Source organism: Bos javanicus, chromosome 19 (genome assembly GCF_032452875.1).
Source record: "Bos javanicus breed banteng chromosome 19, ARS-OSU_banteng_1.0, whole genome shotgun sequence".
Lineage (NCBI taxonomy): Eukaryota > Metazoa > Chordata > Mammalia > Artiodactyla > Bovidae > Bos > Bos javanicus.
This window is the reverse complement of record NC_083886.1, coordinates 29555040-29568453: the sequence shown is the minus strand read 5'-3', so window position 1 is coordinate 29568453 and position 13414 is coordinate 29555040. Positions and strand designations below refer to the sequence as shown.

Genomic DNA, 13414 nt, shown 5'->3' with positions numbered 1-13414 from the left:
TTACAAATTAAATGTGTACTCTGAGAGGAGACCACCTTTTCATTGTCACCCTTAACCACCGTTGCTCAGACCTTCTGGAAAAATCTCGTGCTGTTCGTCAAGCAAAAGATGAGCGTACTTTTCATATCTTTTACCAATTGTTATCTGGAGCAGGAGAACATCTGAAGTGTAAGTTACAGATTTTTTTTTTTTTTTTACTGTTTTATGTTCAGTTGAATATCTTTTATAATACTTTTTTTTGAGAAAGAGAACAGTTGTAGAACTATGCACACATACACACCAAAATTCTAGCTGGCTCAATTATGAAAGTGAAATTGAACTTCAAGCCATGGGATAGGTACTTTAAGTGGCAGGCATATGGGTGGTGGTATATTATCTTTTGTACTTTTCTTTTAAAATAATTTTAAATTTGAAGGCATATGATGTGTTTTATACAAATATTGTTTCAAAATTTGTAAATATAAAAGTAATAAGTAAATTTATTTAATAAAGTTAAATTGAATACATGTGTGTATTCCTAGATTTACAACTGAATGCATGTTATGCTTCCAGTAGTACTAGAAAGAGCCTGTGTGGATTTTTATTTATTTTGTGAATCACAAAGACCAGAAATTTAGAGTTGGACAAGGTAAAAAGTAAGTTCTTTCCTGGGTCAGAATTTTGCTGGGTCAGAAGAAGATGCACAACTTTTTGGTTTCTTCTGAGTCTCAGAGTAAATGCTGCTTCTCTAGAATTAGTATGTATGTTATTTAGATATCACAATAGACATATAAAACCCTATGATCCTTTTCTCACTTGAGATCTAGGCTTTTACTAACCATGGATCATCTGTGGAAGCGTTAAACCCAGAAATTAGTTAAAGACCTGCAAGGAAAAAAAAAAAAAAGCAATAAATAGAGTAATTGCCATTGAGAGACTAAAACTTCAAGGTTATGCAGTAGGTAATGCTAAAGGGAAGAAAACCCTCATTTTCAGCCTGGCAGACTGAAAGCAGTAATGAATCAAGAAAATAACTGTTAAGAGAAGGAATTTTCTTTTTTTTTTTTTAAAGCAATACCCAGTGGAAGCTCCATGTAATGTAGATAAGAATTAAGGGATTGATGTGATCAGGAGTTCTCTGCAGGAGAGCCAGTGACATAGAAAGCCAGAAGCACAGATAACGTCTATTGTAGGAAAAACCATGTTTTACTATTTTGCACACTCTTCTTTTCTTAAGAACACATTTATTGAAAAGGAGCTTGTTCTTGCTTATTCATGTCCCCTGAAGTAAGAGAGTCAGTGGGCGTGTCTGTTATAATACCCTGTCAGACTAGTGCTATGTCAGACCTCGCTCTCAAAGGCAAATGGACCACTAAGCAGACTGACCTGGAGAAAGGGTTCCAGGGTGCTGACTGGGCTCAGGACTTGGCGGGCCCATGTTCCACACCAGGAACATAGAATACGGGTTTGAAGGCTTCTCCTCAAAAGATGTCTGAAGTATTTAAATCTGAAAACAATAAAGTTTAGTTATCTGGAAAATTGATATCATTTCCCAGCTATCTGATTTCAAATATAATATTGTATAAACCACTGTCCCCAAAGCCCCTGTTGAGATTTCTGTTGTTTACATCATCATTTCTTTCGTTGTACAGATCATGGAAGACTGTGTATTTAATGTAAGAATGTAAAGGAAGCAAAAGTCTGTGGTGGTGGTGGATTAGATGTTTTTCTGTCCTGTGGGTCCAGTTTGAAGATGGGGCTGTGCTTCAGTCTGTTGATGACTATTTATGACATTGTATTCTGTTTTCTTTCAGCTGATTTGCTCCTTGAAGGATTTAATAACTACAGATTTCTCTCCAATGGCTATATTCCTATTCCGGGACAACAAGACAAAGATAACTTCCAGGAGACAATGGAGGCAATGCATATAATGGGCTTCTCCCATGAAGAGATTCTGTGTATGTATGATTTCTCTAATAAGATTCTGATGCTCAGTTTTACCAAGACTTATACATTAGGGGTAAAAAACCTAAACTAGAAAATGATTGTGAAATTAATGGGACCTGCCTCTTAATTTTATGAAATCCTGAGATTTATCTTTCTGAAAAGTTTTATATAGCTAATTTTTAGCACAAAATACATTAGAATATGTCCTCTACGTTTTGATGTCATATCTTACTTTTTTTTTTCTTTTTATATCAACATACAGCAATGCTTAAAGTGGTATCTTCAGTGCTTCAGTTTGGAAATATTTCTTTCAAAAAGGAGCGAAACACTGATCAAGCCTCCATGCCGGAAAATACAGGTAGGCTGATGAACACTGATTTTATTTCTGTTTCTATGGCCTGTTGTGTTCTCCAAAAATGTGTTACAACACGAGCATAAAAGCATCTTGAGGTGTCTCCCACGAGGCTCCACATGCCTACATAAGGGTCAGTCTGATTCCAGAAAGGAGGGAGGAGGATGGAGTGCCAGCTGAGAAGCGGGTGTGGGGACCCTGCCTTAGTAACGGGGGTTAGGACTTGGGGGTGGGCTGAAGAGACCACACGGCTCATCCCTAAGGGAGTGCAGCTGTTGGCTTCCAGCCTGTTTTCTCCTTGCCAGAATGCAGGTCCAGGGCTGCCAACTAGAACTGATTTTTCAGAGAAAGGTGGAAACCTAGATTTTAATAGAAAATTTTCAAACTTTTAAATATTGAAAATGGCTTGAAATTCACAGCAGTTAAAAACAAAAATTTGAGAACCATAAGGAAATGGCAACCGACTCCAGTACTCTTGCCTAGAAAATTCCATGGATGGAGGAGCCTGGTGGGCTACAGCCCATGGGGTTGCAAAGAGTCGGACACGACTGAGCAACTTCAGTTCAAAATGTGTTTGCAAGCCTTGTGAGGTCTGCTTCCGACAGTCCAGAGACACAAAGCTGACGCATCTGTGTGTTGACTCAGTGCTTGGTCACCAGAACGTTCTTTTGCCTCCCGGGAGCATCCTTCTCTCCTTTTCCTTTCCTGATTCGTTTATAGAACAACTGTTTTTTAAAAGCCAAAATGGCTCCAGTGTCATTGCCTCATGGCCGTTCATTACATCCCCAGTAATAGAAGTAACAAATTAATTGCTTTTTATTGAATAAGAAGCTTTAAAAAATTACAACTCTATAAATTTTCTTGAATTATTACCTATATTAGGTAGTAGTGGTGGTTAATTAACACTTGCACTGTTGCAGTGTGCCAGAGTGTGTACTTTTTAATTAGAGCATAATTTAAACGTGTGAGAGGGGAGAGCAGAGTGGAAGGACCTCCTACCACGTTCTTGTCTCCTGGCATAGACGACCACCAACCCATGGCCTGTGTTTCATTTATACCACTTCCCCTTTCCTAGATTATTTCAAAGCAAATCCCAGATACTTCGTTTGTAAACATTTCAGTCTGATGCTCAACTCAGGATCAGAAAATGAGGGCTTGAAGTGGATATATACACCTGGACTTCTGTTTGTATTGATGATATTTCTGCTTTCTCTTACCAGAGTCTTTCAGGTTATCAGTATTTAAAATTTTTTAATTCTAGTAAAATTACACATAACAAAACTTGTCATTTTAACTCTTTTTTAAGCATATAGTTCAGTAATATATATTCACATTATCATGCAGTCACTCTCTAGACTTCATCTTGCAAACTTAAACTCTAAAACAAGTCCCCATATCCCCCTCCCCCAGCAACCGCCATTCTACTTTGTCTCTATGAATAGGACGAGTCTGGGTACCTTGTATAAGTAGAATCATTCCGTGTTTGTCTTTTGTGACTGGCTTTTTTCATCAGGTTAATATATTATTATATGTTAATTTCCCATGGCATTTTTACATGTTGGTATCAAAATGGCATTTTTCAGAAAAGTCTTATTCTCTGCTATCATTAATAGGACTAAAACTAAAATTACCTTCATTAGCACATCACTCCCGACCATTCTTCCTCACCCTCCCCACCCCATACCCACCCCCTCACCCCCGATGAATAAGGTAAATACAGCAAATAGCTGTTAACCTGTAGTACCAGAAGCATCACAGATTTGAACAAGAAAAGTACGTCTAGTCACAGAAATTTATCACAAACATAATAATGAACCAAAAGGAAGAGCACATTTCAGTTACTGGGCTTTGGATATAAGGGAATGTGAAACTAGATTAAAATCTGAAAAACAGTCACAAACAGAGCAGGTGAGAACTGGGAAATTAGGGTCATTATTGCCACTATGAAAACCAAGAAAAGTCTGCCAGGTCTAACCACTGATCTGTGGGATGGCGGGCACCAGAGGCATGTGTTGAGTGACCACGGGGCACAGTCAGGGTGAAGGGCTCTGTTCCCAGTGACACCCAAACATTTACCTGCTCCCCACTGGAGTTTTCTCAGCGATATAGGCAGATTGTTACCTTTTAGATTGAAAATAACTATAAAGAAAAACAAAAGTGGCAAATAGCAGAGTAATAAGGCTTAGAAGTAGAAAATGTAGTAAGGGAACTTGTTTTCCTCGTGGAGGAGAGTAAGCCAAGATAGAGTCACTCTGTAAAGTGTGTTTTTTAGCTGCTAAAATGATGTTTATCATCACAAAAAAGAATGTGAGCAATTTGCTTTTTCTACTTCTGTGTATTTTTCAGCTTCCCAGCATGCACACACATGCACATATATGTACATTAACTGAAAGGAGCCAGGAGGGTAGCTGGTGAGAAGACTCATAAACCAAAGGAAGTGTTTCCTGAGGCACAGCCTCCCTGCCCACCCAGGGGTGCTGCTGGGTGGCCAGCAGTTGACTTGGATCAGGGGAGTGGGATGCAGTGCATCTTTGAGAATGAACTTGGTTATGCCTTTATATGACTCAAAATGTGTTTCTCCTTAGAGAATTTTATTGTTCTTTTAACGCTTAAACATTTATTAGTAATTGGAACACTTGTTGGACCTTAGTGACATTAGGCAGTGAACTTCTGTTGAGGAAAGTGCCCTAAATTTGGTGAGAATCCACAGTAACAAAATTAGCAGCTTTTTAATGTGAGCCATGTAATCAAATAATTGATTTTTAAAATCCCTTAGGTTTCTTGCCTGCTAAAGTACTAGGATCACTCTGTAGGCATGACAAATTATCTTGGTAACATGATTTAAAATATTTTGAACACCATTTTTCTCATTCTCTGCATTATCCATGAGTTCTAAAACTTAGTAACTTCTATTAAGCTATCCAGAGTAATTGCTGACTAATCATCTCTTATGGCCTAAGGATAAGTGTTGTTAATATGAAAGGATGAAGGTAGTTTTTATGAGACCTAACACCTGTCTAACCTTAAAAGTTATATTTAATTTCTTAATACAATTAGGTGATTACTAAGGTGTTTCAAGTATTTATTGAATGTGCTAAGAGTAGGTCAGTAAGGAGAAGCCTGGTATTTAGGAGGCCTTTTACCCTCTAGTTGCACAGAAGCTCTGCCATCTTCTTGGCATGAATGTGATGGAGTTCACTCGGGCCATTCTCACCCCCCGGATCAAGGTCGGCCGAGACTACGTGCAGAAAGCCCAGACCAAAGAACAAGTAAGTTTAACGCAGTTATCACACAGTTGCTTGAGTGATTGATAACCGTGGTCACGACACACTCTGATTGGCATGTAGCAAATTGAACCAATAAAAGCTCCATCATCCAGATGTTTCTTGGTACTAGTTGACTGTTTCCTCAAAGAAAATTTTTAGAGGTGACTTATAAAAAAGGAAGTTTGAAATATAACCTTGAATTTTCCCCAGGTAGATGAACCGTCCAGGAGGAAAAAGCTGTGTACCCTGGCATCCCACCCAGCAGGGGTTGCCCTGACTGATCCCTTGTTCCTGTAAGGGGAGGAGGGCACAGCACCGGGAATGTAGGAGTTAGAATCACCTGTTTCATGGTGGACTCTGGGCTTATAATGCTGCACAGAAGCCCAGGGGCAGGGGGAGGAAGTCATTTTTACTGGGCATTTTCATCCATCTCCTATATTGATTATCTCCACTCTGTATCTAATTGTACTAATATCCTCTGTTGATGTATAAAACTGAGACATGATTAAGCGGTAAGTGCTCTTTTAGGGTTTGGAGGGCACTGTAGATCATTAAATTCCTTCCATCTAACAGCTTTTAGTGTTTTGCTGAGATTATTTTCAGACTAAAAGGTTGCTGTTGTCTGATTACAGGCAGATTTTGCAGTAGAAGCTTTGGCAAAAGCTACCTATGAGCGGCTCTTCCGCTGGCTCGTTCACCGCATCAATAAAGCTCTGGACAGGACCAAACGGCAAGGGGCCTCCTTCATTGGGATCCTGGACATCGCTGGATTTGAGATTTTTGAGGTATGTCATTCTCCCTCCTGCTCTTCTTGCTTCTGTTTATTCCTTCATCAAATAATCTTCCAGGCTCACAGTGTACCAACTTCAGTGCCAGGTACCAGGGATATGATGGCAGATAAGCAGGTACAGTCCCTGCCATTCTAGTAGAGAGTCAAACATTAAGAAAAACCACCAAATTCTCGGGATTTTGAATAATGAAGTGAGAAAGGGGCTGTGATAGAAGGAACTGGGGAGACCCACAGTGCAAAGTGTGCTCGCAGCTGCTAAGAGCTCAGCATGAGAAGCCCAGCCTCAGGAAGAATCCCCGGCAACATGAGAGTAGGTCTAGTGTCCTGTGTGGGAGAGAATTTGTTAGATGTTAGAAACTGCCAAAAGCCAGGGTAACTAGACGTAGCTGACCAGAGGGGCAGAGGAGCTGGAAACACAGAGTGTGAGATGGAAAAGCAGACGTGGGGAGAGTGTGGAGGGTGGTGGTGTCATAGCTCAGGGGCCAGATGATGGTGGTTTGGGTGGGGGTCGGGAGCAGCCTTGTGAGATGGAGAAATGAAGAGACGTGATGGTCTCTGTTCTGAAGACACACCCACAGCATTTGTTGATGTGTTTCAATATATTTCATTATTAATCTGACTAGATTCTCCAGACAGCATCAATCCATCAAAGGTTTGTATTCACATACCTACTGTGGTTTTGCTAAAACCTTGATAAAATTTTGGTCTCCTAAAAATGTAAAACTTTATCTCTCTTTTGATAGACCAATTATATAGTAAGGCATAAATACTTCTTGGGATCAGGGTAATACTTTGGCCAATTGGATATTGAATTGTCTTGTTTTGAAATGAACCCTTTTGGATTATGTCTGTCCTCATAAAATCTGAACTGTTATGGTATAGTAGTTTTATCCACCAAATTGCCACTGACACTGTAAGAGATTGCTTTAATATGTATTGATTTCTGAATAACTGAAAAATCATGAAAGGTGGCTGCATGAAAATTGCATGTCTGTTGCTTTCCTGTCTGTAAACAATCAGCAGATATAATGATGAAAAAGACCTCCACTTCCAACTGCAAAAAACGGATGAAATACCTAAGAATAAATTTGAGAAAAAATGGGTAAGATTTAGTTGAAGACAACTTTACAGTGCTACTGTAAAAAGCAAAAGACTTGAAGAAATGTAAAAATGTGCCTTGTTCTTGGGTGAGAAAATTCAGCATTATAAGGGTGTAAATCTTCCCCAAATTTATCTTGAAATAGAACATACTTGTTTAAAAACTATTCATAGGAATTTTAAGGGGTAGAGGAAGACTAGGTGACCTGCTTCTAAAACTAATTTGAAAAATAAACTAATAAAGCATAGATAGTAAAATTCTGAAAAAGAAATAAAAAGAGGATACTAAGAGATATAAAATATAAAGCTGTAGAACTTCAGATTTGACATGAATATACATAGTAGAAAAATGTTTTAGATACTAAAAATGCAGAATTATTTAGTGAGCATTATTTATCATGGGAAAAGAATGGGAAAGGCCTAACTGTCCACCATTAGGAGATTTATGTTCACCACAGGAGGTTGATTTGATTAATTATGACATATATCCGTGAAGTAGAGAATTGTGCACCCATTGTAAAGCATGGGGTGGCTTTATAGTACAGACCCCAAGATACTTTGTTAAGCTTAAAAAGCCGAGGTAGCACACACATTTATGAGTGCGCAGACTTTCTGGAAAGATTGCAGGAAATAGGTGACAGTGGTTGATTAGCGTGATCAAGCAGGTGATCAGAGTGAGACTTCTCAGTGCAACTCTCTGTACATTTCAAATTTTATACCAGGCATTAACCAATTTAAAAACAAATAATTTAAAAATATTTTTAGTAGCTTAAATATGGAAGACAAGTAGACCTTTATTTAACAAAAATACCATCATACATGGTAGCTCAGGCTGAGTAGAGCACTAAGTCCCGTGATCTTAAGGCAGAGAAAAATCCATTCATATAAACATCACCACCATCAGGCGCTCTGCAAATGCTGATGCGGTTCACCAGAAATACAGCATTGAACAAGGCAGACGCTGCCCCGCCCTCCTAGCATGAGCTCATTCTAAAACAGAGTGCAGCACCTCCCAGGGAAGATTGGAGTGGCTTTTTCAGACCATAAGTCTATTCCTTGGGGATTGATTAAACCTTCTGTAATTGAAGATCACTTTTTATAATGAAAGAGGTTATTTATGGCCCCATGGTACTTGTGTGGACAGCATGGAGGCAGAAAAAAAGACTGAGTACTTCTCACAGAACGCAGTTGCTTTAAGAAAATTACCCCTGTTACTTTATCCTTTCATTTTTCATCCCATCAACAGCACCGTGGAGAAATGGGCAGAGTTCACACAGAGAAAAACTGAAATGTCTGTAACAGATGAAAAAAAAAAATTTTTTTTTTTTTCCTAACTCATTCTGGAGCTACTGGCCTAAGTAAGGAGCAGAGGGGACAGGACAGCAGCCCATCTGTTCTCCAGACCCACAAAGTGCTCAGAGATGCGCTTGCCTCCTCAGCCTCTGACCTTCCCGAGTCTTTTTTCATTTTTCTCACTTTCTCATTTATTCATTTCTCTTCATTAAGCATTCACTAGTAAAGATGGTTTTATTTGTAGATAATCAGTTACAGTAACTGACGTACTCCTTTGACTATTTGGAACCAATCTGTGGGGAAAGGAGTATGTCAGCTACTGTAACAACAGACTGGTTCCAAGTAGGGAAAGGAGTACATCACCCTGCTTATTTAGCTTATATGCAGAGTACATCATGAGAAATGCTGGGCTGGATGCAGCACAAGCTGGAATCAAGATTGCCAGGAGAAATATCAATAACTTCAGATATGCAGATGATACCACCCTTATGCTAGAAAGTGAAGAACTAAAGAGTCTCTTGATAAAGGTGAAAGAGGAGAGTGAAAAAGTTGGCTTAAAGCTCTACATTCAGAAAACTAAGATCATGGCATCTGGTCCCATCACTTCATGGCAAATAGATGGGGAAACAGTGACAGACTTTATATTTTTGGGCTCCAAAATCACTGCAGATGGTGACTGCAGCCATGAAATTAAAAGACTTTTGCTCCTTGGAAGAAAAGCTATGACTAACCTAGACAGCATATTAAAAAGCAGAGACATTATTTTGCCAACAAAGGTCTGTCTAGTCAAGGCTATGGTTTTTCCAGTAGTCATGTATGGATGTGAGAGTTTGACCATAAAGAAAGCTGAGCACCGAAGAATTGATGCTTTTGAACTGTGGTGTTGGAGAAGACTCTTGAGAGTCCCTTGGACAGCAAGGAGATCCAACCAGTCCATCCTAAAGGAGATCAGTCCTGAATATTCATTGGAAGGACTGATGCTGAAGCTGAAACTCCAATACTTTGGCCACCTGATGCAAAGAACTGACTCATTTGAAAAGACCCTGATACTGGGAAAGATTGAAGGCAGGAGGAGAAGCGGACGACAGTGGATGAGATGGTTGGATGGCATCACCGACTCTCTGGACATGAGTTTGAGTAAACTCCGGGAGTTGGTGATGGACAGGGAGGCCTGGCTTGCTGCAGTCCATGGGGTCGCAGAGTCGGACACGACTGGGCGGCTGAACTGAACTGAGTTACAATAGCAGACTGAGTTTATCACGTTCTCATTTTAGTTTCTCAGTAACATGATCTGGGGGTGGGGTGTCGGGGCTTGTGCGTAGATTAAGAGAGATCCTCATCAGTCTAGGGTAGTTGAGACCTGGTTAATAACTCCTCGAGAACATTTTGAGAACAAGCTGACTGGTCCTCTCTTCCTCCCCCTCCTCTCCTCCCCCGCCCCACTTCCGCAGCTGAACTCATTCGAGCAACTGTGCATCAACTACACCAACGAGAAGCTGCAGCAGCTCTTCAACCACACCATGTTCATCCTGGAGCAGGAGGAGTACCAGCGCGAGGGCATCGAGTGGAACTTCATCGACTTTGGCCTCGACCTGCAGCCCTGCATTGACCTCATCGAGAGACCTGTAAGACCCTCTCCTGCCGGCCGGCTCTCCACCCGGGTTCAGGCGGTGCCTTGAGCTTTTCTTCCCATAAACTGAGACGGAAATGTTCCTGTCTCATCAGCGTGAAGATAATTTTCTGATCTAAATTTACTAGGATGCTTTGATGAAATACCCATTTAAAAAGTGAAGAGCCTGCAAGTAAGACCCTTCTCGAGCTGTCTTTTCTCTCAGTCGTGTCCTGTCCTCTCGTGGGTGTGGGGCTCAACCAGGCACATGTCCAAGACTTATTGGTTCTGTGTCTAGCTATGAATTAGGTGGGTCATGCAGATCCATTTTGGGGGATCACTGAAGCTTATCCTCGTAAGTACAAAGGTGCTCTTTACAATGTTTGTAAGAGTTTATAATCGTAAAACATTTAACAATAACATGTAGAATGATATGGGAGTATGATTCGTTTGAGGAGCCTTTCAAAATGTAGAGTGAGGGCAGTATTTTCTGGAAAGAAGATATCAAACAGTGTCTCTGGGGGGCGCCTGCCAGGCTGTCATCTGTCCTGACCTCTCGTAGCCCAGCCTCCGGCCAGCTTCTTCTGAAACTCTGACCAGGAGACGAAACATCGTCTCCCAAACAACTCTTTAGAAATCCTCAATTAAAAGGAAAAGTGATAACAGAGATCTTGACACTAAAGGATGAAATCGGAAGAATAAAAAGGAGACAAAATTATGGATCTTCTGAGTCATGCTGTCTTGGAGTCCTTTAGAAAAGATTAAATTATATTTGGGCTCCTCTTTCAGAATTTAGAAATATTTTCATTGAAAGATTAAAAATGTAAAAATTATGGCAGAAAGATGTGTGTTTCACTTACCTTAGTCCAGAACTTCATTTCTCAAGGTTCTCGTGAGTGGGTAAAATCGGGTTAAATGCCTCTCTGGCCCATCTCTTCTGTAGGATCCCTACTAAACCTGCTTGCCTTTGATTATAGCGTTCTTTCAGCATCTCTGAACCCTGCAAATTCTTTTAAATAGAGGAGCCGGAAACTAAACAGCCAGGGAGTGAGGGTCTTAGTCCTGGGCTTTCAGCTGCTTCTACCTGCTCCTGTTCTGTTAACCTCAGCCTTTCTCTGACCACGTTATGACATTTCAATCATGTTTAACTAGGACCTCCAGTTACTTTTTTTTTTTAATGTTTATTTATTTGGCTGTGTCAGGTCTTTCGTTGGCACACACGGGATCTTTGTTGCGCCATGCCAGATCTTTCCTTATGGCGCACAGATTCTCTAGTTGTAACACACAGGCTTCAGTAGCTGTGGCTTAGATGCTGCACAGCATGTGAGATCTTAGTTCCCTGACCAGGGATCAAACCCATGTCCTCTACATTGCAAGGAGTATACATAACCACTGGACCACTAGAGACGTCCTTCCAGTTACTTTTTAGTCATTATTTGTACAGAGTTAGCTCTTCTCTAATAAATACAAAGGGCCTGTGAGTTGAGGAAAACTGGTAGGGATTTATCCCAAATGCTGATTTCATCGTGGTACCCTAGAATTGGTCTGTTCAGTCTTGGATCAGAAACTTGCCATATTTGCAGTATGGCAGTAAACCATGACCCCAAACCTCTATAGCGTAGGCCATTGCTATTGTAATATTTTGTTTAGCTTTCAGGTATACGCCCACTCTCTTCCCAAAAAAGGAAGTCCTTCCATTGGTTTTTGACCTTCCAGAATAGCACACTCCGGACACTTTTTTATTTGAGACAGAGTTCACTACCCTAAAATTTTTTCTGAAGTACAGAATTCAGTGAGCTTCAGCATAGAGTTGTACAGCCATTACCACTGTCTAATCCCACAACGTTTTCATCATCCCAGAAGGAAACTTGGTGCGTTTGGCAGTCATTCCCGTTCCCTTTCCTCAGCACCCCAGGCACTAGTCTACTTTCTGTCTTTGTGTCTCTCAGGCTTTTTTCAGTGAGTTAGTTGAGTGAAATAACACAGGCTCTCAACACAAACCTAAAAAGTAATTGATAAATTATATCATCACCTTCCATATATTCTACTTAACTGTAGTTTTAAATATTTCACAAAGTGTGAAATGCTCATTTAATCATTATAAACAGAAATCTTAAATTGACCTGGATAAGATATAAAATGTCTGAAGCATTCCAGGTTGTGGAGGGTTTATTGACTATAAAGACTAAGTTTCTCTATACCTTCTGTTTCCTTTCTTTTTTTGTTTTTTTTTTCCCCCTCCTGAACCCTCCTCCCTCCTCCCTCCCCATACTGTTTCCTTTCTGGTGTCTCTTATTTGCTACTTTTGGGGAGTTAATCTACTTGGAATTTTTTTTTTTAATAAGTTTATGAAATACAGTATTCATCTGTTTTCTTGCCAGTACTCAGCCATTTGAGATCTCAGCATTTGCGTTACAGTTATAGTTTGGCAGTACCTGTTATCCTAGAAGTTTGCTTTCCGTAGATACTCGTGAAGCTCTAATTGTTTTGGAAGTTAAACTGCCAAACCCAGTGGAAAACATCCTTACATGTACAGTGATGTGCAAACTATGTCAGTTCTTCTTGCCTCTGTTATCAGGCTAACCCTCCTGGCGTGCTGGCCCTTCTGGATGAAGAGTGCTGGTTCCCTAAAGCCACAGATAAGACCTTTGTTGAAAAGCTCGTTCAAGAGCAAGGGTCCCACTCCAAGTTTCAGAAACCACGTCAATTGAAAGACAAAGCTGATTTTTGCATTATCCATTATGCAGGGAAGGTAAGAGTGAAAGAATTCCATTAAAAGTACCATGCTTGAAATTTTGCTACTTTTGATGAGGGTTGTAAACAAATGTGCTGGGATGTGAAGCAGGGATTGCACGGCCAAGCAGTGAGAATGGGCCGCTCATGCTTAAAATCCCCAGGCTCCCCAGTGCTTTGGGAGGAAGGTTTTTAGGGTGAAGGCTGCAGAATATGTGACTTCCTTTTGATTGGTTGCTGGGGAGGGAACAGGGCGGTACTCCAGGCACCTTGGGTTCAGCCTGAAGTTGCCATCTTTTGCCTGGCAGAGGTTCTGTGAATGTTTGGGGTTAAGGCTGAATATGTTT

At 40.4% G+C, this 13414-nt stretch overlaps 1 protein-coding gene across 6 annotated transcripts in view; it reads left to right on the top strand.

Annotated features, from left to right (window-relative positions):
* Positions 1-13414, top strand: part of MYH10 (myosin heavy chain 10) — a 121941-nt gene that overhangs the window by 67680 nt on the left and 40847 nt on the right. For all 6 annotated transcript variants that reach the window (XM_061390996.1, XM_061390995.1, XM_061390994.1 and 3 more), the window contains 7 exons: positions 70-168; positions 1794-1937; positions 2189-2284; positions 5429-5547; positions 6177-6329; positions 10177-10350; positions 12913-13086. In XM_061390996.1, coding sequence (XP_061246980.1) covers positions 70-168; positions 1794-1937; positions 2189-2284; positions 5429-5547; positions 6177-6329; positions 10177-10350; positions 12913-13086 — 959 coding nt within the window. The remainder of the gene's footprint in view (positions 1-69; positions 169-1793; positions 1938-2188; positions 2285-5428; positions 5548-6176; positions 6330-10176; positions 10351-12912; positions 13087-13414) is intronic.